We start from the raw sequence: 24,274 nt of genomic DNA on the forward strand, positions 1-24,274 counted from the left end.
TTGGTACTGTTGTGTTCGTAACAACATGCTTTTCAAAAATAACACATGATCTATCCTGTCAAGAAAAAATGCTGCAAAAAAAACTAAAAATAAAATGGTGCCAGAACAGCCATTTATTTGTTACCTTGCCTCACAAAAATATTACGGAAAGACCAAAAACACACATGTATTATCATAGCATATTTTATAAAATTACATCATTAAGAAGACAGCAGATAACGTCACATCCGCCCGTCCCATCTCGCCAAAATGGACGGCAAAATCTTGCGTGATCTTCGAGGGCTCACATGATTATACTGGTCACATGATCGGAGTAAGCTGCTGCTCCTCTATCAGTGCCTAATACACAGCACTGTGGCTATGGGAACTGATGATGTCACAATAGCAGCGCGAAAAGCCCTCCCCTTCACACTAAGCTGAAAAAATGCTAAGTCCTCTACTACCATCCCAGGTGTGTTAATAAAACTGTATATATAAAAGTGTGTAGGGCTACGCCCCCGGACATCCACATAATAGTAGGTGAACCTGTTGCCGAATGTTGTTAAAAATCCTGAACATCATATTATAAATTAACCTAAAAGGAGGGGGTACTACATTAAACCTAATAAAGTGCATGTGCGTACTTTGAACAAATACAGTGCCATCAAGCAATATATGGACAAAATGTTATATAAATATTATTATGCATATACAATCAATACAATTGATAAAACTAAGTGTTTAGTCAATGATTCAAATATATAAAAAAATATATAAAAACGATAATTCATGTAAAGTGATAAGTGCAAAAAAAATAAAAGAAAGGAATTGAAGCAAGGTGCAAGTGCCCAGTGAAAATTGACCTCCCAAAAAGCATAATATCTACTGTTGTTCGAGCATCAAAGTGCTCGGGTGCTCGGGTTCTCTGGCCGAACACATCGGGATGCTCGGGTGCTCTACTATAATGGAAGTCATTGGGAGAACCCGAGGGGAGGGTGCCTGGTTCATAGAAAAAGGTCAAAAAATGATGGAAATACCACCAAAATGGTTCGGGAACAGCATAGGGAGGATAACTGGATGCATCTTGGACTCCCAGGTCGCTGCTGGGAACGATGTTGTCTGAGTAGTACACCACTTTTACAGACTGACAATAATGCGCACAAAACCGAAGAAAGAAATCTATTTTAGAGGAAAAATTGTTAGAAAACATTCTTTCCTGTATATTTACTTGTATATAAAGTGTAAGTGATGCCAAAAATTACAAGGAAGAGGCACTCGGATACAACCGGTATATCACATAAAGGAGGGTCTTATTCACTTTGTGGTACAATTGTTCATGTAGTGGGACTCCTACACTCATAAAGCCTATGCAGGTGAAAGGGCTGCCAAAAATTGCAAGGAACCGGTACTCCAATACAACCTTTGTTAAAAATAAAGATTGGCATAATACAAAGTCTTAAAAAATTTTGATTGATGGCCTGCTGGTGACCCTCAAAAACATTTAGAGCCTGCTGATCTTACCATCTAAAACATTATGGCCGGGGGCCTGCTGCCGCTTTGGTAACTCTAGATAACCTGGGGCCAATCGCATGTCCCCGTGACGGCAACGATCCATTCGGATGTCTGGCCTATAAACTTTCGATGTTATTGTCAGCACAAACCATGGTAACAATGGGTAACAGGGAATCAGGGTTCGATTCCGGAGAGGGAGCCTGAGAAACGACTATGGCTACCACATCCAAGCAAGGCATCATGCGTGCAAATTACCTATTAGGTATAATAAGGTGAGGACCTGCAGGTGAACGGACCCTGTAAAAGATTTAAGGTGCGGGCCTACAGGTGAGCTGACCCTGTAAAAGATTTTAGGTGCGGGCCTGCTGGTGAGCTGACCCTCTAACAAATAATATGCGAGGGCCTGCTGGTGAGCTGACCCTGTAAAACATTGTAGGTGAGGGCTTGCTGGTGAGCTGAACCTGTAAAACATTATATACAAGGCCTGCTGGTGAACTGACCCTGTAAAACATTGTAGTTGAGGACCTGCTGGTGAGCTGACCCTCTAAAAAAATATGTACGAGGGCCTGCAGCTGAGTTGACCCTGTAAAACATTATATGCGAAGGGCATATATGCGAGGATATTATATGCGATGAATAAGCATGTTGATATGATAAAAGAGGAGAAGGAGGATGAGAAAAGGAAGAATCAACCATATACCCTTGTTTGTCGTGGAAGGGGTGGATGGGATTGCAGTGTATTCAGTACATTATAAACAACACATTTAAAGTGCCTTCATGTTCATCAGCTTTTCTCTGGTGGTGGGCAGGAGGCACCATGGCCTGCGTCTTGGACAGGGGATTGGCCAACACGTAACACAGGGGAAGAGGAGGCAGTGGTTTGACCCGCAGACACAGATTCTGGACCCAGGCATGGGTCCACCTATTACGGTGCTTTGATGCCATGTGCGGATCATGCTGGTGGTGGTGAGGTTGGTAGTGTTAATGCCCCTGATCATTTTTGTATGGCACAGGTTGCAAATTAAAATTCTTTTGTCGACCATACTTTCCTCAAAAAAGCCCCAACACCTACCCCTTGGTAAGGTAGATTTTTGCAAGGGTGTGCTCCGGGGAACATTTGCGGGCCTGTTTGGCCTGCCTTCTCCCTTTTGCCACCCAACTCCTTCTTCCAGGCTGTTGCGGTGCAGCAGATCCCTCCCCCTCTGTACTGGTGTCCACGCTCGGCTTTCCCCATTCCTGGGTTGGGTCAGTGACTTCATCGTCCACAACCTCCTCTTCCACTTCCTCACTCTGTTCATCCTCCTGACTTGTTGACCTAACCACTACCTCAGTGAATGACAACTGTGTCTCATCCTCTTCATCAACCTCTTGAGACAGTAATAGCCGTTGAGTTATTGTCAACTGTGTCTCATCATCTTCCACCTCATTAAATAGTAACTGCTGTTCCCCACCATCATCTTCTTGTAATTGTGGATGCTCAAGAGTTTGGGAATTAGGGCACAAGATTTGTCCCCCTTAAAGTGTGCTTGACAATAGGGCCAAATCAAGGAATGGTGCTGAAAAAAGAACAGCCCTGTTCCTTACTGCTCGCCTTCTTCATATTAAATGTTATATATGATTGAAAGTCTGTCACATATACAGTAGGGTAGGATTTGAAAGTGTATGTTCAAACAAATCTAAAAAGGTATTTGGGATGTGGAAACGTCACACAGGAGATGTCCCGCAGATAATGTCAATGCTGTCACCAGCGACTAATAAAAAATTACAGGGAATGTCACAGATGTTTGAGATGAGGAAACATTATACAAAAGAGGTACCACCGGTAATGTCACTGTCCACAACATCTACGCAAAAAAGTACACTGTATGTCAAAGATACATTTTTGAGGCGCACACGTTATACTGCAGATGTGGCCCATGTAAGTTCATAGTCAGAAGTATGCCTTTTTTTTTTTTTGTTAAAGTGATTTTTATTGAAATATCACAAATAAAAGTCAATTTCGACATAAATTATATAAATTGTAAGTGGATTATTTGTTACATGTTATTGTTTGCATAACTTTAGTATTATCCACATTATGATACATTTTGTGTCATGTCTTGTCGATACATTTTTGATTATATGAAAAGGTAAAGTATAGTTAACCTATCAAACATTATAACATTTTGATGTTTTACATTTCTTTCTGTCATTTTTAACATAAAGAACAACATCAATTGTATATTGATCTTAATAATATCAGCCATATCTCTGGCTTGAATGTAATTATTACAGACTCAATATAACTTGTAATTTTTAAGGTTGATCGGCTCTTGTCAGTACTCCACCCCCCATTATTTTTCTGGATAGTGCTTTAACCAAGTATCCCACTTCTTTTTAATATGGATGCTTTTTCCTAAACATACTCCATACATTTTTTCATTTATGTAATTCCTTGATACCATCTCTATTACATTTTCTATCTTAGAAATAGTGATTGACTTCCAATTCTTAGCTATCAATAGCTTGTATGCTATACAGATATGTGTAAGAGGATATTGTAGTTCTAAATCTATAGTTTCCATTTCCAGGTTGAGCAACACCAACTCAGGGGTTATTTTAATAGGTTTCTCCATTATCATATTAATTAAGATCTCTAGATCTTTTTTCAGTTTGGCAAGTTTTGGACATACCCAAAAGGTGTGCAATAAAGTGCCCCTTTGGTTGCATTTTCTCCAGCAATTGTCTGAGCAAGTGTTATAGAATTGGTGGAGCTTGACCGAAGTATAATACTTGTTCTCTGTGGTTCGTGCAGATAGTGGCTTTTTTAAATAGTTGTGTCGCTTTGTTCCACCTGTTCAAAGTTATACTTCTATTTATGTCTACTTCCCATTTCTTATGATATGAGCCGTTTTCCTGTATTACGTCGTTATTGCAATTGTCATATATATTTTTGAAGTTGTTTTTCTTCTCGCCACTTTTTTTTTAAGTGCACATGTTACACTGCAGATGTGGCATTGTGGTAATGTCACTGTCTGAAGCGGACAGCATCTATTGACAAAGAGCACTGTATGTCACAGATTCATTTTTGAAGCGCACACGTTACACTGCAGATGTGGCCCTGGTAAGGTCACTGTCAGAAGCGGTCACCGTCTATTGACAAAGTACACTGTATGTCACAGATATTTTTTTGCAATGAGGTGTTCCCAAGTGGCAAGTCCCAAATTAGCAATGTTTACACCACGAGTGAACATATCCCAAATGTTATACTAGGTCTTAGCTTTCTATTCTATTTTGCATAGATTACTTTACTTTCTTTTATCTGTCCTTTAGTACACAAAGGATGAAGAGCTGGATGAGCATTTTTTGGACTGTAGCATGGGAGATCTGCTTCGATTTGATGACTACAATATGGATGGTTATCTAACTCTTCCAGAGCTCTACACTGCATTCCGTAAGTCCTTTGAATAACAATGAAGCACTTATGTAAATGTAGATGCAAATTTCTTAAATATTTTTCACATATTTGGAAATTCTGTGTGCCTGTCATACAATATACACTGGCCAACCATTCTTTAGATTTAAAACTAGAATACTGAGTGGGTAGATCACAGTGAATATGATCCACAGCACAACTGCCATGTTTTCTGGATGCAGTATTGCAGCAAGCATTTTACATTGGCTGATCAGTGTAAAATCATACATGTACACAATAATTTTCGCGTACCTCAAGAAAATGTCCTCAATAAATCTTAATACAGATTAAAATAGGGTTTTGGTATATCCAGTGGCGGCTCTGTAAAAAGGCTTTATGGGTTGATTGCATTATTACTATCTACAACCAGAGAAAGAAAGTTCACAGCTCTGTTTGCTGAGAATCAATGCTTCATCTTCCAGCTGAGGATGTCACAGTTATCTCTAACCACCTACAGCAGCTGTTAATGATAATCATGAACATGTTAACTCATTATGGCTTGGCACTAACATGATGAATGTGTATCAATAAAAAAAAATCATGCCCTGGATAGACTGGCATGACCTGTTCTTGACGAGTTGCAAGTATAACTGCTGCTTGGTGGGCAGTTAACGTTGCTTGGTTGCACATGTAATACCTTTAGGTACTTTTGTACTGTGTATTTACGATTTTGGTGCAGTTCTTTGATGGAGTTAAGGAAGTAAGGAGTGTATATTAAATGGTGAAGAATTTTATAGGAAGGATTCAATTTCTCTCTTTGTTTAATCCACTCCGATTTGTTTGCTTTAAAAACCTATATCAGAATGACATGTGTGAAAGAACCTTGATGTCACATATCCATATTGGGACTGCCACATGTGGCTGAAACCAGGTTCACATTTTATTCAGGGAAATTAATAAGTCAAAAATGTATTTTTTCCCAAGTGGCATTGTGATTTTATTTTACCTTCCTGAATTGACAGTTTCACATTAAGATTGTTATTGGCATGCAGCCTATTGCAACAAAAGATAATGGATGTGGTGTGTAGAGATGAGCGAATCGAATCCCACAATGTGGAATTCAATCTGAATTTCAGGATAAATTCGATTCACCTAGGAGCCGAATTTCCTCGTGCTTCGTGTCAGCAAATTGTTTTAACCTGTAATAGTATAAAAAAAAAAAATTCAAACTTACTTCCTCCATTTGGTCGTGACGGGCCGCCAGCCTCCATCTTGCTTGCAGATCTCGGCCAAAATCCTGTGCGGCCCGATATTACATCATCACGCCGGCTGGAGTGATGATGTAATATCTCTCGTCATACAGGATTTCGGCCAAGATCTTCAAGCAAGATGGTGGCGGCTATCCCGTCGCAGGCAAATGGAGGTGGTAAGATTTTTCTTTTAAATTATGTTAATTTTGCTCTCAGATCCCACAATCATGTATGAACACGGCATCTGAGGGGTACAATGACGCTATCGCAGCTCCCTGTCATTGCACCCGCTACTTACCAAAAAAATGTGCTTTGTGACAAAGTAATTTGTCACAAAGCAATTTTTGGGTGAAAAACAGCCATATTGAACTTTTAAGAAATTTGCTCATCTCTAGTGGTGTGCACAAATCTAACAGTTTTGGATTTCTAACAACGTTTTGAAATGTTAGTCACTGTCACAGAAAACTGTGTGTCACAATGTGACCACATTCACAATTGGAGTTGTGATGTAATATTCAGACACTGCGATCTAAGTTGCCATGTAACCGTAGCCTAAATGGCATTAAACTTGATAGGCATGCGTACTTTTCAGCTTAAGTAACTAAATATGTCATAGTGGAGTTATTATGTTATATAGTTGCCATTACACCACAGCTTTATCTGGTTTATCTGAGTTTCAACCCCAGACGTGGGGATACTACAAATTATTTATGGTTGTATCATGCAATTTTGTAGTTACCAGCAAGAAAGGTTGGCCAAGGTGGGCAGGAACCGGGTAAACCACCCTATTCCTTCCCTCTTGGTAAGAATGGGCTGGTCCTGCTTCCTACCAAGAGAAGGAGTTCCTGTCTAGAGACAGAGAGGAGAGGATACAACCTTTAGTGCTCCTGATACAGATTCTCCAGAGAGAAATACTTTGATTCTCTTTAAGTGAAGCCTTGAGAGTCCACACAACATAGTGAGCCTTGCCACACCTGTATCTAAGGACACTACTGTGAAGTGAGGGAATGTAGCCAAGCCACCCATCAGTAAATAATCCCTAGACCAGTATCAACTAAGTGCTGAATTACCACCCACCAACCAACCAGCCTCAATATCCTTGCTGGTGCCATAGAGGTATTGCACTAAAGCCTGCTGATACTATATGTATTTCCAGTTATATGCTGCACTTAGTAAAAATGATTTTGGTTAGTTTAACTCTGGCTTCATTCTTTAGTACTATAACTCCACTGGACCGATCTCCAGGGTGCAATGCCCTGAGGGAGTTCACGGTGACACAAAACTTTATCAGGGCCACTACCACTCCTATCTTGTACCCTGGCTCCTCAGGGGGTCACTGCTTAAGCACTCAAAGTTATACTGTTTTGGACCTATAACATTAACCCATTAGCACAGTGGGACATACATACTGTATAAGCTGCAAAAGGTAGGTTGGTCATGCAACTCTGCATACATGTATGGTCCAGAGATAGCATAGGTTTAAGAAAAGAGCCTGTGCCATTAGCAGCAGCTGACAACTGTTACATAGAGCTGACGCCTATAATGGCCAGGATTGGATATAACAACAATCTCAGCACTTTTAACCTCTGGATGCTGCAGTCAATTGTGATCATGGAATCAAAAGTATTTGTCCCAGTGAGCGACACCCCAGTTGGCCCTTTGCAGTGCAATCATGGGATGTCAATATGTCCTCATGGCAACCGGAGGCCGGATGAAGGCAGTTGAGTCTGCCATGTCTGTACTCCTACTAGGTCCTGTCAGAGACGCAGCCTAATAGAAAAATTTGCACTTCAATTTTTTAATGCAAAAAATTGTATGTAAAAAATTCAAATAAAAACTATAAATAATTAGTACTTCCACAACCTGAACTATAAAACATGATATTTACCCAGACAGTGGCCTCTCTGCAAAAAAACTATTACAGGATAGCTGGTTTTGGTCACCTCGCCTCCAAAAAAATAATACTTCTATAATGCCATAACACAGCTTCATTGATTGGAAAATAAAAAAAAACTCTCAGAATATGGTGACACAAAAACAAATGATTCTGGAGAAAAGAAAGTGTTTTATTTAAAGCAAAAGTATTAAAACATAACAAAACTTGAAACTCAAAAAATCGTTGCATTCTGCTTTATGTCCAAAAGCTTACGGTTTGAGGACCAGAAGATAATGGAATGGGGCCAGGGTGCAGGAACAGCACAGCATGATGTAGGTTAATATGATTTTTTCATTAACTACTGTACAACAGTCTCATGGGGCTATATACAAGCTCAGAAAAGGACAGCAAATCAGCCAAATCTTTATGGGTTAAAAAAATGATTCCTATGGTATCCCTAAGAGCCATATATGGGAATATTTATACATAGAAAGCTACTGATGATTAACAAGTAGTGATGAGCAGCAGGGGCAATATTCGAATTTGCGATATTTTGCAAATATTTGGGCGAATAGTCGGCATATATTCGTGAATTCAAGAATTTGCGATTATTTTCTTGTTTGCGAAAATCGGCAATGTAATATGTGCGTATTGCACGTGCAATACAGGCGTTGGTCACTGTTGCTACATTTTTCAAGCTGCTAGAAGTTTCTGGAGACTGGAGAAAATGGTTGGCATGGCAGAACATTACAATAGCTTTATATGCAGATAGAGTGCTCCAATATATTTGCGATTGCGAAAATCGGCAATTGATGATGCGCATCTTTTTGCACAATATGTGCAACTTCACATTTTAGCAGGTCTGACTACATATTACTGATTGGTGCACTAAGTATTGTCACACTACCTAACATCCTGCACAGGAACCAGCTACACTATATCACGATCTAACCTACACTGACTATCTCCCACTAACTATCTGCATTCCATATATAAGCTAACTAACTAACTAACTAACTAACTAACTAACTATTAAATGTAATTAAACAGGGAAAGCACAGAGCACAGCAATGACACTGCTGTCTCTCTCAGAACTCCATAAAACTACAGAAAATGGCTGCTGGGGAGGTTTTTATATAGTAAGGGGTAGGCAACTTTACTATTGGTTGCTAGAGATGTTGCTAAGCTCAGATAAAGACATTGCAGCCTTCTCATTAGCCAACAAGCAAGAAGAGAGGTTACTGATAAAAAAAAATCGAGAATATTCAAGAATACGAATATATAGCACAATATTCAAAATATTCGCAAAATATTGGCGATATTCGCGATTAAAATTTACGATTCGAATATTCGAGCCCAACATTATTAACAAACAGTACGCTGTCAGGGTACAGACCACGCGGTCAGATTTCTGCATGCATTTTTGGAACTCAATAACAAGGAGTGAGTTAAAAAAAAGAGAACTCCTATCTTTCCTTCATACTTCTTTTCATTTTATGACCTAATCCTGATTTTGTCTTTCAAAATTGCATGTAGAAACCTGACTTTATGGCCATATCCTTATAATTGTTTTCTAAAAGCAACATAAATGCATTACTTGACAGGGAAAGACACCAGACATTTAGAATTATCTTGATTTCCTATTTCCTTATGCTAGACGGTACTTCTGTGTTGAATTATTTACGTAACATTTCACTTGTACTTCACTGAGAAATTGCAGACCTCATTTTACTCAGTAAGTTTGTTGCTCAGTAGTTCACGTGTATGAATGTACTAGTTTTCTGATTTTGAATCAGCATTGCGCTATCATTTAATTCCAGAATATTCTTGTGATGTTTCCTGACACACTTATGAATAATTCATAAACCAATAGGCTGTATACAGTAGACCACTGACTATATCCATTACCTACTAAAAACAATTTCCTTAACAGACTTATCGGGCTCTGACTATCCAGGATCCAAAAGATCCTTAGAATAAAGGGATCTCAGCACTAATTCTGCTCTGTGGTCCATTCACTAATTTTCCCTGTGGTAATGGAAATCAGCACTACATGTACTGACCTCCAGGTTAGCTTCTAATGGCCTTATGCTCATACAAAGTAGCCAGTCTGAAAAAAAGCCAACCTGCAGCATAAAACATCGGGAGGAACATAGTCATTTTACTAAAATATATTTTTAGAGAGTCAAAATATCCTTATTTTTATTTTACACAATATATTTTACCCTTAAAAAGGCATTGCAGGATTTTTTGCCCCCCATTTGCAAGCTAAGTGAAGAATAGGGTGTTGTTAATAGCTCTTAAGATGAATGAACCTACCCAGAATAATGTTACCACAGTTCATTTATACGGAATATCAGTTCTTGCCTCTCAGTCCATGCTCATCATTTCATCACATAACCATCCTTCAGCCTTCCTTGTTATACAATTTCTACCCATTGACTAACATGTGGAGGACATCTAATTGGCTAGTACAAAATTACAACCCTAATCATAAGTCTATTGGCCGTTTTAAACTAAACTGATATTCTGATTGTCTCGTGGTTTATTGTCTAACCCTGTTTTAGTGGTGGCAGTTGTATAACTTAAAATGTAGAGGGAAAATTCTTGTCTGTCCACTTCTGTTTACACCCTAGGACAGACAATAATCACCTTTAACGTAAACAGAAACTGCTCTGGACAGAAACCGTTATCCATTGTTCTCCCAGCCCAAAAGTCTCCGCTAGCCTAGAAAACCATGAGGTCTACATTTGATTTAAACCAAACGGATCTTATCTCACCTAGGAGATGTAAATAGCGTCTCACTGTAACTATGATTATCGGCTGATTAAATGTCCTCCAATGTTAGATCCATGTAATGGCCACGTGTCAATTTCATATATAATATATATATATATATATATATATATATATATATATATATAAAAATATGTAATATACCAATATAGGGTACTACAGTTAGTAATCTTACTGGCTTTATTGCAGAATAATGAGCTCTGATTCAGATCCGCATTCAATGATGTGAACCAGAGTCTGACCACCTGAGTCCTAAGGCATATGCTGCATTGTCAAAAAGTCTCTCTTTTTGACTTTATGAGACTCACATTAGGCATTTCAAAGCCTTATATTGAAAGACAGACTACTGGTCCTCACAGCTAAGTCTATATGATTCGGGTAGTCATTCTGTGGGCAGTGGTGTGCCTATGGTGTTTGGCACCCGAGGTGGGTCCTTTCTATGGCACCCCCAATACTTTAAAAAAAATTGTACCCCCTCACGGTAGCATTACCCTCATTGTACAACCTTCTCAGTAGTTTTGTACAGATGTGTGCCCCCTCACAGTAGTTTTGCCCACATTGTGCCCCCTCACAGTAGTTTTGCCCACATTGTGCCCCTCACAGTAGTTTTGCCCACATTGTGCCCCCCTCACAGTAGTTATGCCCTCTCTGTGCCCCTTCACAGTAATAATCCCCATTGTGCCCTCTTCCTAATAATAATCCCCATTGTGCCCCCTTCATAGTAATATCCCCACTGTGTCCCCTTTATAGTAGTAATCTCAATTGTGCCCCTTTATAGTAATAATGCCCACTATGCCCCCTTCATATTAATAATGCCCATTGTGCCCCCTTAATAGTAGTAATGCCCACTGTGCTATTAATACCCTCTGTGCTCCCTCCATAGTAGAAATCCCCATTGTGCCCCCTTCACATTAATAATGTCCACTGTGCCCCCTTCACAGTAATAATGCCCACAGTGCCCTCTTCACAGTAATAATGTCCTCTGTGCCCCCTTTATTGTAGTAATGCCCTTTGGCTCTGTTCCCTTTCCATAGTAGAAATGCCCATTGTGCCCCCTTCACATTAGTAATGCCCTCTGTGCCCCCTCCATATTAGCAATGCCCTCTGTGCCTTCTCCATAGTCCTCTGTATCCCCTCCATAGTAATAAAGTCCTCTGTGCCTCCTCTGTATTAAAAAAAAAAAAACAGTAACTAATCACCTTGTGCTGTTCCTCAAGCTCACATACCTCTCTTCCCTGCAGGCACAGATCACTCTGCAGCACTGTGTGGGCGGAGACTATGCAGATTTCTAGGCTGCAGGCTCCACCCACACAGGCCAGCAGAGAGGTCTGCGTCTGTAGGCTGAATGGTGGAGCGGAGAGAAGTCTTCCTGCTTCAACATTCTGTGCGCTGTCGGCCTGAAGAAGCGGAGGAGAGCTGTGGGCTGAGCAGTGAGTGACAGGACCGCAGTTCCCAGCGCTTTATTGATGGAACCGCTCATTGCTTCTGGCACCCCCCTGAGAGCAAGCACTCGGGGTGGACTGCCCCCCACGCCCCCTCCTTAGTACGCCAATGACTGTGGGTCACATGATTGAATGGCCAAGCAAAACCAGAGCTCGTTAGTCTGCAATAAAGCATCCAGTAAGGTGATTTACTGTACTATCCCATTCCAAAGTGCTCATTTCAAAAATAGATTTTGATATTTTCTGTAAAACCCCATGCAAGCCACTGATGGACAGGTGTAAAAGTGTAGGGGAAGATCACATATTAAATGGAGGTAGAAAGCTAGGACAGCTTTGTGATTTTAAACTGTATACCGTTTATATGTAATCTGTCATAAACATTTTAATCATAAAATTACATGAAAAATCTAATTTTTATTATGAACATTAGACTTGAGTGAATCGATTTATTCAAATACTTTTATTTGAATGCTGCTTCCGTACAGCATTAAAATATATTCGCTCCGTGGAGCCAAACTTCGTCTCTGCTGAAGTGGAGCGAGACTTTGGTGAATTACTTCTGTATTCCTATGTGCATATTGAAAAACATTGAAAAATAAGAATCCAAAGTCAGCTTTGGTACTGGCTGGTGTCTTGGTACTGAAGCTGTCTTATAATTCCTATTTTAAAATGTTTTTCAATACGCAGATAGAAATACCAAAGTAATTCACCAAAGTCTTGCGCAACTTCGGTTGAGACGATGTTTGGCTCTAGGAAGCCAAAACATTTTACTGCTGTAAAGTATTTGAACTAATCAACTGAACGGATTTATGATCTGAAGCTCAATTCAATCAAGACTAGTGAACATACTAAAACTAAAGATGGCCTTGCGGTTCGCCCCGCGGTCCTTTCGCATGCGCCTTTTTTTTGCACTGCGCCGAACTTTCACCCATGATACATCCATCAGGTAGAATAATACAGCCAATTAAGACGTTTGAGCACATGGACACACCCCCACCCTATAACAGAACCAGATCTGGCAGTCAATTTACATCTGTGTTTTGCCAGTGTAGGGAGAGGTTGCTTTGTGGAGCAGGGACAGACTGTTAGGTACACCAAACTCTAGCTAATTGGGCCACAAAAGTCCTTTTAAGGACTGGTATAGGTGTGCTATCGATAGGTGTGATATAATGAGGGGTATAATATACTTACAGGTCCTTCTAAAAAAATTAGCATATTGTGATAAAGTTCATTATTTTCTGTAATGTACTGATAAACATTAGACTTTCATATATTTTAGATTCATTACATACCAACTGAAGTAGTTCAAGCCTTTTATTGTTTTAATATTGATGATTTTGGCATACAGCTCATGAAAACCCAAAATTCCTATCTAAAAAAATTAGCATATCATGAAAAGGTTCTCTAAACGAGCTATTAACCTAATCATCTGAATCAACTAATTAACTCTAAACACCTGCAAAAGATTCCTGAGGCTTTTAAAAACTCCCAGCCTGGTTCATTACTCAAAACCGCAATCATGGGTAAGACTGCAGACCTGACTGCTGTCCAGAAGGCCATCATTGACACCCTCAAGCAAGAGGGTAAGACACAGAAAGAAATTTCTGAACGAATAGGCTGTTCCCAGAGTGCTGTATCAAGGCACCTCTGTGGGAAGTCTGTGGGAAGGAAAAAGTGTGGCAGAAAACGCTGCACAACGAGAAGAGGTGACCGGACCCTGAGGAAGATTGTGGAGAAGGACCGATTCCAGACCTTGGGGGACCTGCGGAAGCAGTGGACTGAGTCTGGAGTAGAAACATCCAGAGCCATCGTGTACAGGCGTGTGCAGGAAATGGGCTACAGGTGCCGCATTCCCCAGGTCAAGCCACTTTTGAACCAGAAACAGCGGCAGAAGCGCCTGACCTGGGCTACAGAGAAGCAGCACTGGACTGTTGCATGTCATTCGGAAATCAAGGTGCCAGAGTCTGGAGGAAGACTGGGGAGAGGGAAATGCCAAAATGCCTGAAGTCCAGTGTCAAGTACCCACAGTCAGTGATGGTCTGGGGTGCCATGTCAGCTGCTGGTGTTGGTCCACTGTGTTTTATCACGGGCAGGGTCAATGCAGCTAGCTATCAGGAGATTTTGGAGCACTTCATGCTTCCATCTGCTGAAAAGCTTTATGGAGATGAAGATTTCATTTTTCAGCACGACCTGGCACCTGCTCACAGTGCCAAAACCACTGGTAAATGGTTTACTGACAATGGTATTACTGTGCTCAATTGGCCTGCCAACTCTCCTGACCTGAACCCCATAGAGAATCTGTGGGATATTGGGAAGAGAAAGTTGAGAGACGCAAGACCCAACACTCTGGATGAGCTTAAGGCCGCTATCGAAGCATCCTGGGCCTCCATAACACCTCAGCAGTGCCACAGGCTGATTGCCTCCATGCCACGCCGCATTGAAGCAGTCATTTCTGCAAAAGGATTCCCGACCAAGTATTGAGTGCATAACTGAACATAATTATTTGAAGGTTGACTTTTTTTGTATTAAAAACACTTTTCTTTTATTGGTCGGATGAAATATGCTAATTTTTTTAGATAGGAATTTTGGGTTTTCATGAGCTGTATGCCAAAATCATCAATATTAAAATGATAAAAGGCTTAAACTACTTCAGTTGGTGTGTAATGCATCTAAAATATATGAAAGTCTAATGTTTATCAGTACATTACAGAAAATAATGAACTTTATCACAATATGCTAATTTTTTGAGAAGGACCTGTATAATATACTTTCTAACATAGAAAGTATATTATAGTGCATTTGTATTGTGCAGCAGTTGTGTGCGGTTCTGCTGCGATACCGCAGCTATATAGAGGGACAAACAAAAATGGAATAACTAATTGCAACTTGTGTGATATACCTGATGCCCCCAAAAAAGAATGGATTAAAGGTTGTGATATACTTATAATATACTTTCTAACAAAGTATGTTATAATGCATTTGTAATGTGCAGCAGTTATATGCGGTTCTGCGACGATACCGCAGCTATATAGAGGGACAAGCGTTATTGGAACAACTATTTGCAATGGGAGTTATATACCTGTTGCCCCTAAAAGACTGATTGAGGGGTGCGATATACCTGCTTCCACAAAATACTGATTAAGGTATTTGATATACCTGCTTCCACAAAATACTGATTATGGGGTGCGATATACCTGCTTCCATCAAATATTGATTCAGGGGGTTCTATATACATGTTTCTACAAAATACTGATTGAGGGGTGCAATATACTTGCTTCTATAAAATACTGATTAAGGGGTTCTATATACCTGCTTCCACAAAATAATGATTGAGGGGTGTGATATACCTGCTTCCACCAAATATTAATTAATGTGTTTTATATACCAGTTTCCAGAAAATACTGATTGATAAGTGCGATATATCTGCTTTTACAAAATACAGATTAAGGGGTTCTATATACCTACTTCCACAAAATACTGATTGAGGGGTGTAAAATACCTGCATCCACAAAATACTTATTGAGGGGTGCGATATACCTGCTCCCACCAAATTTTGATTGAGGCCTTGGATACACCGGCTTCCACAAAATACTGATTTAGGGGTGCAATAAACCTGCTTCCACCAAATATTGATTGAGGCCTGCGATACACAGGCTTCCACAAAATACTGATTAAGGGGTGTAATATACCTGCTTCCACCTAATATGGATTAAAGGGTTTGATATATCTGCTTTCACAAAATACGGATCGAAGGGTGCGATATACCTGCTTCCACCTAATATTGATTCAGGTGTTCTATATATCTGTTTCCACAAAATACTGATTGAGGGGGTTGATATACCTGCATCCACAAAATACTGATTGAGGGAGAGACGGAGCAGCAGATAGGGAGGAGAAGGTGGAGAATGAAGCAGAACTTGCAGTGTACAGGAGGCAAAAAGCAGACTGCAAATGTATCTGGAGCAAGCCATCCATCATGCACATTCACATCTTTCTCTTCCAAAACAGTCACTTCAGATATGAGATCATTCTTGCAGTCAATCCATCGAGATCCGCCCTCTGGATCCAGCCTCAGGGAACGCCTAGACTGACAAGTGTTGGACTACATCGGGTTAATGGCCGATGTAGATGCTCTGAGAAGCGAGGAACCCCTGGACTACTGGGTGTGCAGGCTTAACCTGGGGCCAGAGCTGGCACAATTTGCCATGGAACTCTTGGCTTGCCCCTTGTCGAGTGTCTTGTTCGAAAGGACATTCAGCACAGCAGGGGGGATCATGACCGATAAGCGCACTCGCCCCACTCTCAACAATGTGGACTATCTCATGGATCTTGGAGGAATTCAACACGTGTGATGACCACGTGTAATTGAAATTCCTCATGCCAGCCTACACATATCTGCCACCACCAAGAACAAAGAATGGTCCTTGTCTTATGTATATACAGCGGCATGAAAGGCCTTTTGTGTCAGGCAAATGCCTAATTTTTGAGGCCTCTACTCCAGTGGTTTACAGTAACATTTTTATTTACTGACCGTCTAATATACCTCCAGCCACATAATCACTTGTTCTTTTCTGTCAGGTGACTGCATAATTTTTGTGGTCTGTACTCCACTGCTCTACAGTAAAATTGTTATCCACTGACCATCTAATATATCTCCAGCCACATAATCACTTGTTCTTTTCTGTCAGTGTCAGATGAATGCCTAATTTTTGGGGCCTGTACTGGCCTACAGTAAAATTGTTATCCAGTGACCGTCTAATATACCTCCAGCCAAATAATCACTTGTTCTCTTCTGTCAGGTGAATGCCTATTTTTGGGGCCTGTACTCTATTGTACAACAGTAAAATTGTTATTCAGTGACCGCCTAATGCACCTCCAGCCAAATAAAAACTTGTTATTTTCTGTCAAGTGAATTCCTAATTTTTAGAGCCTGTACTGGCCTACAGTAAAATTGTTATCCACTGACCGTCTAATATATATATTCAGCCACATAATCACTTGTTCTTTTCTGTCAGGTGAATGCATAATTTCTGGGGCCTATACTCCACTGGCCTACAGTAAAATTGTTATCCACTGACCTCCTAATATACCTCCAGCCACATAATCACTTGTTATTTTCTGTCAGGTGAATGCCTAATTTGTGGGGCCTGTACTCCACTGGCCTGCAGTAAAATTGTTATCCACTGACCGTCTAATATACCTCCAGCCACATAATCACTTGTTCTTTTCTGTCCGGTGAATGCCTAATGTTTGGGGCCTGTACTCCACTGGGCTGCAGTCAAATTGTTATCCACTGACCTCCTAATATACCTCCAGCCACATAATCACTTGTTATTTTCTGTCAGGTGAATGTATAATTTTGGGGCCTGTACTCCACTGGCCTGCAGTAAAATTGTTATCCACAGACTGTCTAATATACCTCGAGCCACATAATCAATTGTTCTTTTCTTTCCTGTGAATGCTTAATTTTTGGGGCCTGTACTCCACTTGCCTACAATAAAACTGTTATCCACTGACCGCCTGATATACCACCAGCCACATAATCACTTGTTCTTTTCTGTCAGGTGAATGGTGGGGCCCGTACTCCCGTGGCCTAGAATAACATTTTTCTAGTTTCCATTTGTGAGAGTTTCCCATTAAGACGCATAAAAATGGCCCTTGATCCCCCTTTGGTATGTCACTGCCCATGTTGTGGGACTATTTGTGCAGTTCTAGTAAGTATTTGGTGTCTGCAAATATGACCTGAAGGTTTTTCAGGTTCGCCTGCTATTAAAGTGAATGGGGCCGCATGAACGCGTGAACGCGATACGTCCCGGCCAATGTTCGTCCATCACTAATTAAGATATATTGTTTTGTATTTTTTGTATATGTGATTATTCATATGAAAATAAATCTTGACATATTTCAGTTTTTTCATACGGGGCAGAAGTGAAAAATCACAATAGACTGTTCCCTCCATTTTTCTGTAGCTCACTTGTCAACTTTGCTACATTGATGGGGCTAAAATGTATAGGGTCATCAAATTATCATTAGAAGAAAAGTAAGTAAATGACAGCTTTATTGTGGTGCTGGAGGCCTAGATAAGGTAGGAATAATATACACCAGATAAAGCTCTGTATATTGTAATAGTCTGTGACATTTCAATTACCGTAATTCCTCGAAAATGGTATTAAATTCAATTAATTCGCACTCATTTCAGTTGCAATACAGAACACACACCCTTCAGCACTATCTATACAGATAATACACAAATGAAGTGTGGCGCCCCAGGGAAGTCTTTAAATAAATTTAAAATAAATAGCAACAATATTTTAAAGAAATAGTAAACTCATTATTTCTGTTCTACAAACTCACAATTAATGAAATGAAATGTTAAGACAAGGCATTTCCTTTAAATGTCCATTATTTCAAGGAATGTTGTAGTATGTGCATTATATAATTAAACAGACTGTATAAAAGATGCCTAAAAATAGATATCATAAAATATGTTTTTTTTCACATAACTCATATTATCTGTGATTTTTTTTTTTTTTAAGATAGCACAGAATTAATTGCCCTTAATATTAACATTCTCAGACATCTGCACAATTTCCTTATATGAAGCCAGACAATCTGCTTAGGTATAAAAATGGGACGCAAATTTAATTACTTTGCAAAATATATTAAATACGTCTTGCAAGATTCATAATGTAGAAATAATTCAAGTGAACAGTATCTCACCTCCAGGCTGAAAATCTTCGGTGGGAATAATTGTGTTGTATTCAAAGTAAAGAACATCTGCTAAGGTAGAAACCGATCACTGTTTTTCATCTGGGGCTTTTGTTTAATGGATATTATGTACTTTGAACAAATGCACAACTTGATTTTCATTTGGGCAAAGTCACCTAAATGTAATAATCAAAGATTTTAACTTCAGGCATTTTACACTGACTGTAAGAAGATCTTCAGCATTGCTGACACAAGGAGATCATTTAGAACAAAAAGTATATATAAATATATAAGTATTAGCTATTGACATTTTACAAACCATGGCATGCCCTTGGTCATTTTATATCTCAGCATGCAGTCTTTTTTCATGTAGTTGCTGCTATCAGAACAAAGCAGGAAATAATTTATTAGCTTACTGTCATTGATTTCTGTTTCCTTTGAGCAATCCTGTCTTCAGACTTCAAAATAAAACAAAAAAGGGGAAACAAGTGCCCCTGTAGCTAGCATATTTTAGGGATAATTATTGTGACACTGCAAATGTTTTGTGATTTTTATTTTTATTTTTTTGTGATTTCCTTGTGAGTGTGAGTTTTTCCCACTGGCATTTTATTGAATTATCTCTAGATATATGTGCTAGAGACAAAAACAAAACAAAACTGAAGTTCATTATTTGTGATGAGTGTATTCTGAGTGCTGAACAAGAATATTTGAGAATAATTCATATGTGCACTGCAACTTTTTAAATGTGATTGATCTCAGTTGAAGGGCATAAAAAGTATCTCTTAAAGAGCACATATCAGCTCTTTGTGCTTGCTCTCCCTTCTTTAGTAAATACTGGTAACAATTCAAAGAATCTTTTCTTAGAATAATGAATTCTATGTTTTTTCTGTTGTTCCTACTGAAAATGTATAAATAAAGTCACAACTGAGCGCTACCATTCCTCCTTTGAGTGGGATGTGTCCCTACACTATCATCGCTACCAATCCTCTTATCAATAGTATGTGTCCCTACACTACCAGCAATGATTAGACAGTGAGTGTGAAGGTAGACAAGCTATGGTCAAGTGAATGGTACTGGTCAGTTATCAATTTACTCATACATTCCCAGGAGAAATGACAGAAGAACTATGCTTCAGGTGTTATTCAAGATAGATAGACACAATCTGTATTTTTTCTCTTCAATAATATTTTGCTGTAACTGTGCAATTCTGAATACAAATGTAAATATATAAAATTAAGAAAGTGGAAGACATCCGGCTGATTGAAAATATTTAAAGCAAAGCAGACCATGAGGATGAATTATAAAAACTATTACAACAGGGTAGAGATGATACATTGAAGTTATACAGTCAATGAACCCTCTGGTTATAGGTCAGACCAGTTTTGGTCCTAACCCAATCTGAAGTGAGATCACAATGTTTTTTTTTTATTGTAAAATAGGTTTATCTAGTTGCCAACTGTATAGCAAGTGAGAGGGCAAGAAAAGGAGACTAGGAGCATAGGAGACTGAAGGCACACATAAGACTCCTATGCTATAAAAGACTGTGATTAAAGTTTGGTCTCCAGAAGAAGTCAAATGCACTCAGTGGAAGTATAGTAGGTCTGACTAAGTTTCACTTGGAGGAAGGATGGTTGATTTTTTTTATCTGTACAATTTGTTTAACCACTGAGGGATTGAGGGGATTTCTGAAAATCTCCAGAGGGTGTGGATCAGCAATTTAGCTCCTGCTATAAGATACTGTATTTGTTTGTTCATTAACTTGCCTTATGATGTGAGTGGACTGTTGAAAATTAGTTTAGTGGAAATGGGGATGTAAGGTGGCAGATGGCTTTTACTGAGCCTAGTACATCCTTCCAAAAAGGTTGAAAAGCAGGGCAGCTCCACCAGACATCTAAATGTGTTCCAAAATCATACCTCAAGCAAGTGTTTGGGATGGAAAGGAAACATTTGAGTTTTAAATTGTGTAATAATCTGGTGATGAATACATGAGTTTTTCTGAACTTTCACATAGTGGGAAGGCCCATGTAAAGACTTGTAAATAGTCTTTAAAATCTCATCTGGGAATGTTTTCTAGGAATTTAGGTCACTTTCCCATATTAATACATATTGTAGGCTTTTTAGAGGAGTATCAATAGTTAGCTGATAGTGTTTTCTTGGGATATGTACATTTGGTTAGTAGAATTTAAAACCTAATGAGATTTCTGTTTAAAAGGTTGTCCCATCTCAGCCTTTCATGGCTGACATGGGAATAACTCACAGTAAGCAATGGTCCTCAGCTGCATTCATAACTCACAGTGAATGGGACCTCTAAAACAGCATAAGTTAGAGGCTTCAAGCTCTTTTGGTCATGTCAAATAGATTGATTTGAGCAAATTAAAAAGAAAATTCAAATCGGTGGTTTGCCGAATTGTTTTATGTAAAATTTGGTTCGATCAGAATATATATTTGCTCCGAATTATGTTAGAAAACGGCTATTTCCTGGCTGCAGAGAGACCAAACAAGCCTTACAGCTGCTACACAGACAGGATCCTTTGTGTGTCTCATTTTTCCTTCCTTCTGACGCAAGCAATCTCAAATAAATGATGATGTCAGCTGGGCAAAAATACAAAATAGTGGACCAGTCATGAAGTGGGGAGCGTGGGAACAGCATGAGAAGTCCATAGAGTGGACCTAAGACATAGTAGTGAGGTGGAAGCAGCATAAGGAGACCAAAGAGAACCCCAATGAATGTGTCTGGAGGTGGAAGCAGTATGAGGAGGCCACCAAGTGGCACAATGACACAGTCTGCAGTTGGCAGCATCAGGAGAAGGCCACCAAGTGGCACAATGACAGAGTCTGGAGGCGGCAGCAGTATGAGGAGGCCACTGAGTGGCACAATTACAGAGTCTGGAGTTAGCAGCATCAAGAGAAGGCCACCGAGTGTCACAATGACAGAGTCTGGTGTTGGCAGCATCAGGAGAAGGCCACCATGTGGCACAATGACAGAGTATGGAGTTGCCAGCATCAGGAGAAGGCCACCAAGTTGCACAATGACAGAGTCTGGAGGCAACAGCAGTATGAGGAGGCCACCAAGTGGCACAATTACAGAGTCTGTAGTTAGCAGCATCAGGAGAAGGCCACCGAGTGGCACAATGACAGAGTCTGGAGTTGGCAGCATCAGGAGAAGGCCACCAAGTAGCACAATGACAGAGTTTGGAGGCAGCAGCAGTATGGGGAGGCCACCGAGTGGCACAATGACAAAGTCTGGAGGTGGCAGCATCAGGAGAAGGCCACTGAGTGGCGCAATGACAGAATCTGGAGTTGTCAGCAGTATGAGGAGGCCACCGAGTGGCACAATGACCAAGTCTAGAGGTGGCTGCAGCAGCAGCATCAGGAGGATACCACAGAGTGGCAAGGTGACATAATTTGAAGATGGCAGCAGTAGGATACCACAAAGTGGCAAGGTGACATAATGTTGATATGGCAGCAGCATCAGGATATCAAAGAGTGGCAAGGTAACATAGTGTGCAGATGGCAGTAGCATCAGGATACCACAGAGTGTGAAGGTGACATAATGTGAAGATGGCAGCAGCAGCATCAGGAGACCACAAAGTGACCCGGTGTCAGAGTGGGGCGGTGGGTGGCAATACCATTCCCCACTGATGAAAGTGGGTGAAAGAAGGAGCGCTTGGCATCAGATGTGTGGCATCAGGTGGGTGGCAGCATCAGAGTAGTAGCTGGTAGTGTTGATCGAGCACCAGAATTCTTAGATTAATTCTGAAGCTGCAGTGTCACAAAGTTGTAATCGCAATGCGATTAATACAGGTTATATTAATCGCATTGCGATTACAACTTAGAGCTGAGTTCCTAATGGTTATATTGCTAGAATATAATGAAGATTGAGAATATAGTGCTATATTCGTTGTCAATTCTAGCAATACAACCATTAGGAACTCAGATCTAAGTTGTAATCGCAATGCGAATAATGCAGGTTATATTAATCGCATTGCGAATTCAACTTAGAGCTAAGTTCCTAATGGTTGTATTGCTAGAATTGACGAATATAATGAATATAGCACTATATTCTCAATCTTCGTTATATACTAGCAATACAACAACCATTAGGAACCCAGCAGCTCTAAGTTGAATTTGCAATGCAATTAATATAACCTGCATTATTCTTATTGCAATTACAACTTAGATCGAATATAGCACCATATTCTCAATCTTCGTTATATTCTAGCAATACAACCATTAGGAACCCAGCTCTAAGTTGAATTTGCAATGCGATTAATATAACGTGCATTAATCGCATTGCGATTACAACTTTCTCAAATCCACTCCATGAGCACTGAAGTCGGCAGAAGCTCTAAGTTGAAATTACAATGCGATTAATTGAAGTTCTATAAATCGCATTGCGATTTCAACTTAGAACTTCTGCCAACTTCCATGTTCATGGAGCGTCCCCATCACCATGGGAACGACTCCATGCTAGAATGTACTGTCGGATTTGAGAAAGTTGAAATCGAAATGCGATTAATTCAAGTTCTATAAATCGCATTGTGATTTCAACTTAGAACTTCTGCCGACTTCCGTGCTGATGGAGTGTCCCCATCACCATGGGAACGACTCCATACTAGAATGTACTGTCGGATTTGAGAAAGTTGAAATCGCAATGCGATTAATTCAAGTTCTATAAATCGCATTGTGATTTCAACTTGCCACACTCTGGGTCAACTACGTAATTTTCCATGGGAGTTTTGCCATGGGTCCCCCTCCGGCATGCCACAGTCCAGGTGTTAGTCCCCTTGAAACAACTTTTCCATCATTATTGTGGCCACAAAGAGTCCCTGTGGGTTTTCAAATTCGCCTTCCTATCGAAGTCTATTGCGGTTCACCCAGTTCGGAAACGGAAAATTTTATGTTCGCGACATCTCTACTCCCAAGTCGCTTCTGGGAACGATGTTGCCCGAGTAGTACGCCACATTCATAAACAACACATTTAAAGCGCCTTTATGTTCATCAGCTTTCCTCTGGTGGAGTCAAGAAGTCATGGTCAATCCAGGCCTTGTTAATTTTTATAAGCGTCAACCTGTCAGCATTTTCAGTTGACAGGTGGATACGCTTTTCTGTTATAATGACACCAGCAGCACTAAATACCCGCTCAGACAAAACACTGGCGACAGGGCAGGCCAGCACCTCCAAGACGTAAAGCGCCAGTTCGTGCCACGAGTCAAGCTTGGACACCCAGTAGTTGTAAGGGACTGAGGGATCATTGAGGACGCTGACACAGTCTACTATGTACTCCTTCACCATCTTCCAAAATGTTTCCCTCCTT

At 40.1% G+C, this 24,274-nt stretch overlaps 1 protein-coding gene across 1 annotated transcript in view; it reads left to right on the plus strand.

The window, feature by feature from the left end:
* The window catches only part of FSTL4 (follistatin like 4), a 748,534-nt gene that overhangs the window by 269,009 nt on the left and 455,251 nt on the right, over nt 1–24,274 (plus strand). The window contains exon 4 of the mRNA XM_044277373.1: nt 4,804–4,924. Within this exon, the coding sequence (XP_044133308.1) occupies nt 4,804–4,924 (121 nt within the window). The remainder of the gene's footprint in view (nt 1–4,803; nt 4,925–24,274) is intronic.

The sequence above is a fragment of the Bufo gargarizans genome, chromosome 2, assembly GCF_014858855.1.
Source record: "Bufo gargarizans isolate SCDJY-AF-19 chromosome 2, ASM1485885v1, whole genome shotgun sequence".
NCBI lineage: Eukaryota > Metazoa > Chordata > Amphibia > Anura > Bufonidae > Bufo > Bufo gargarizans.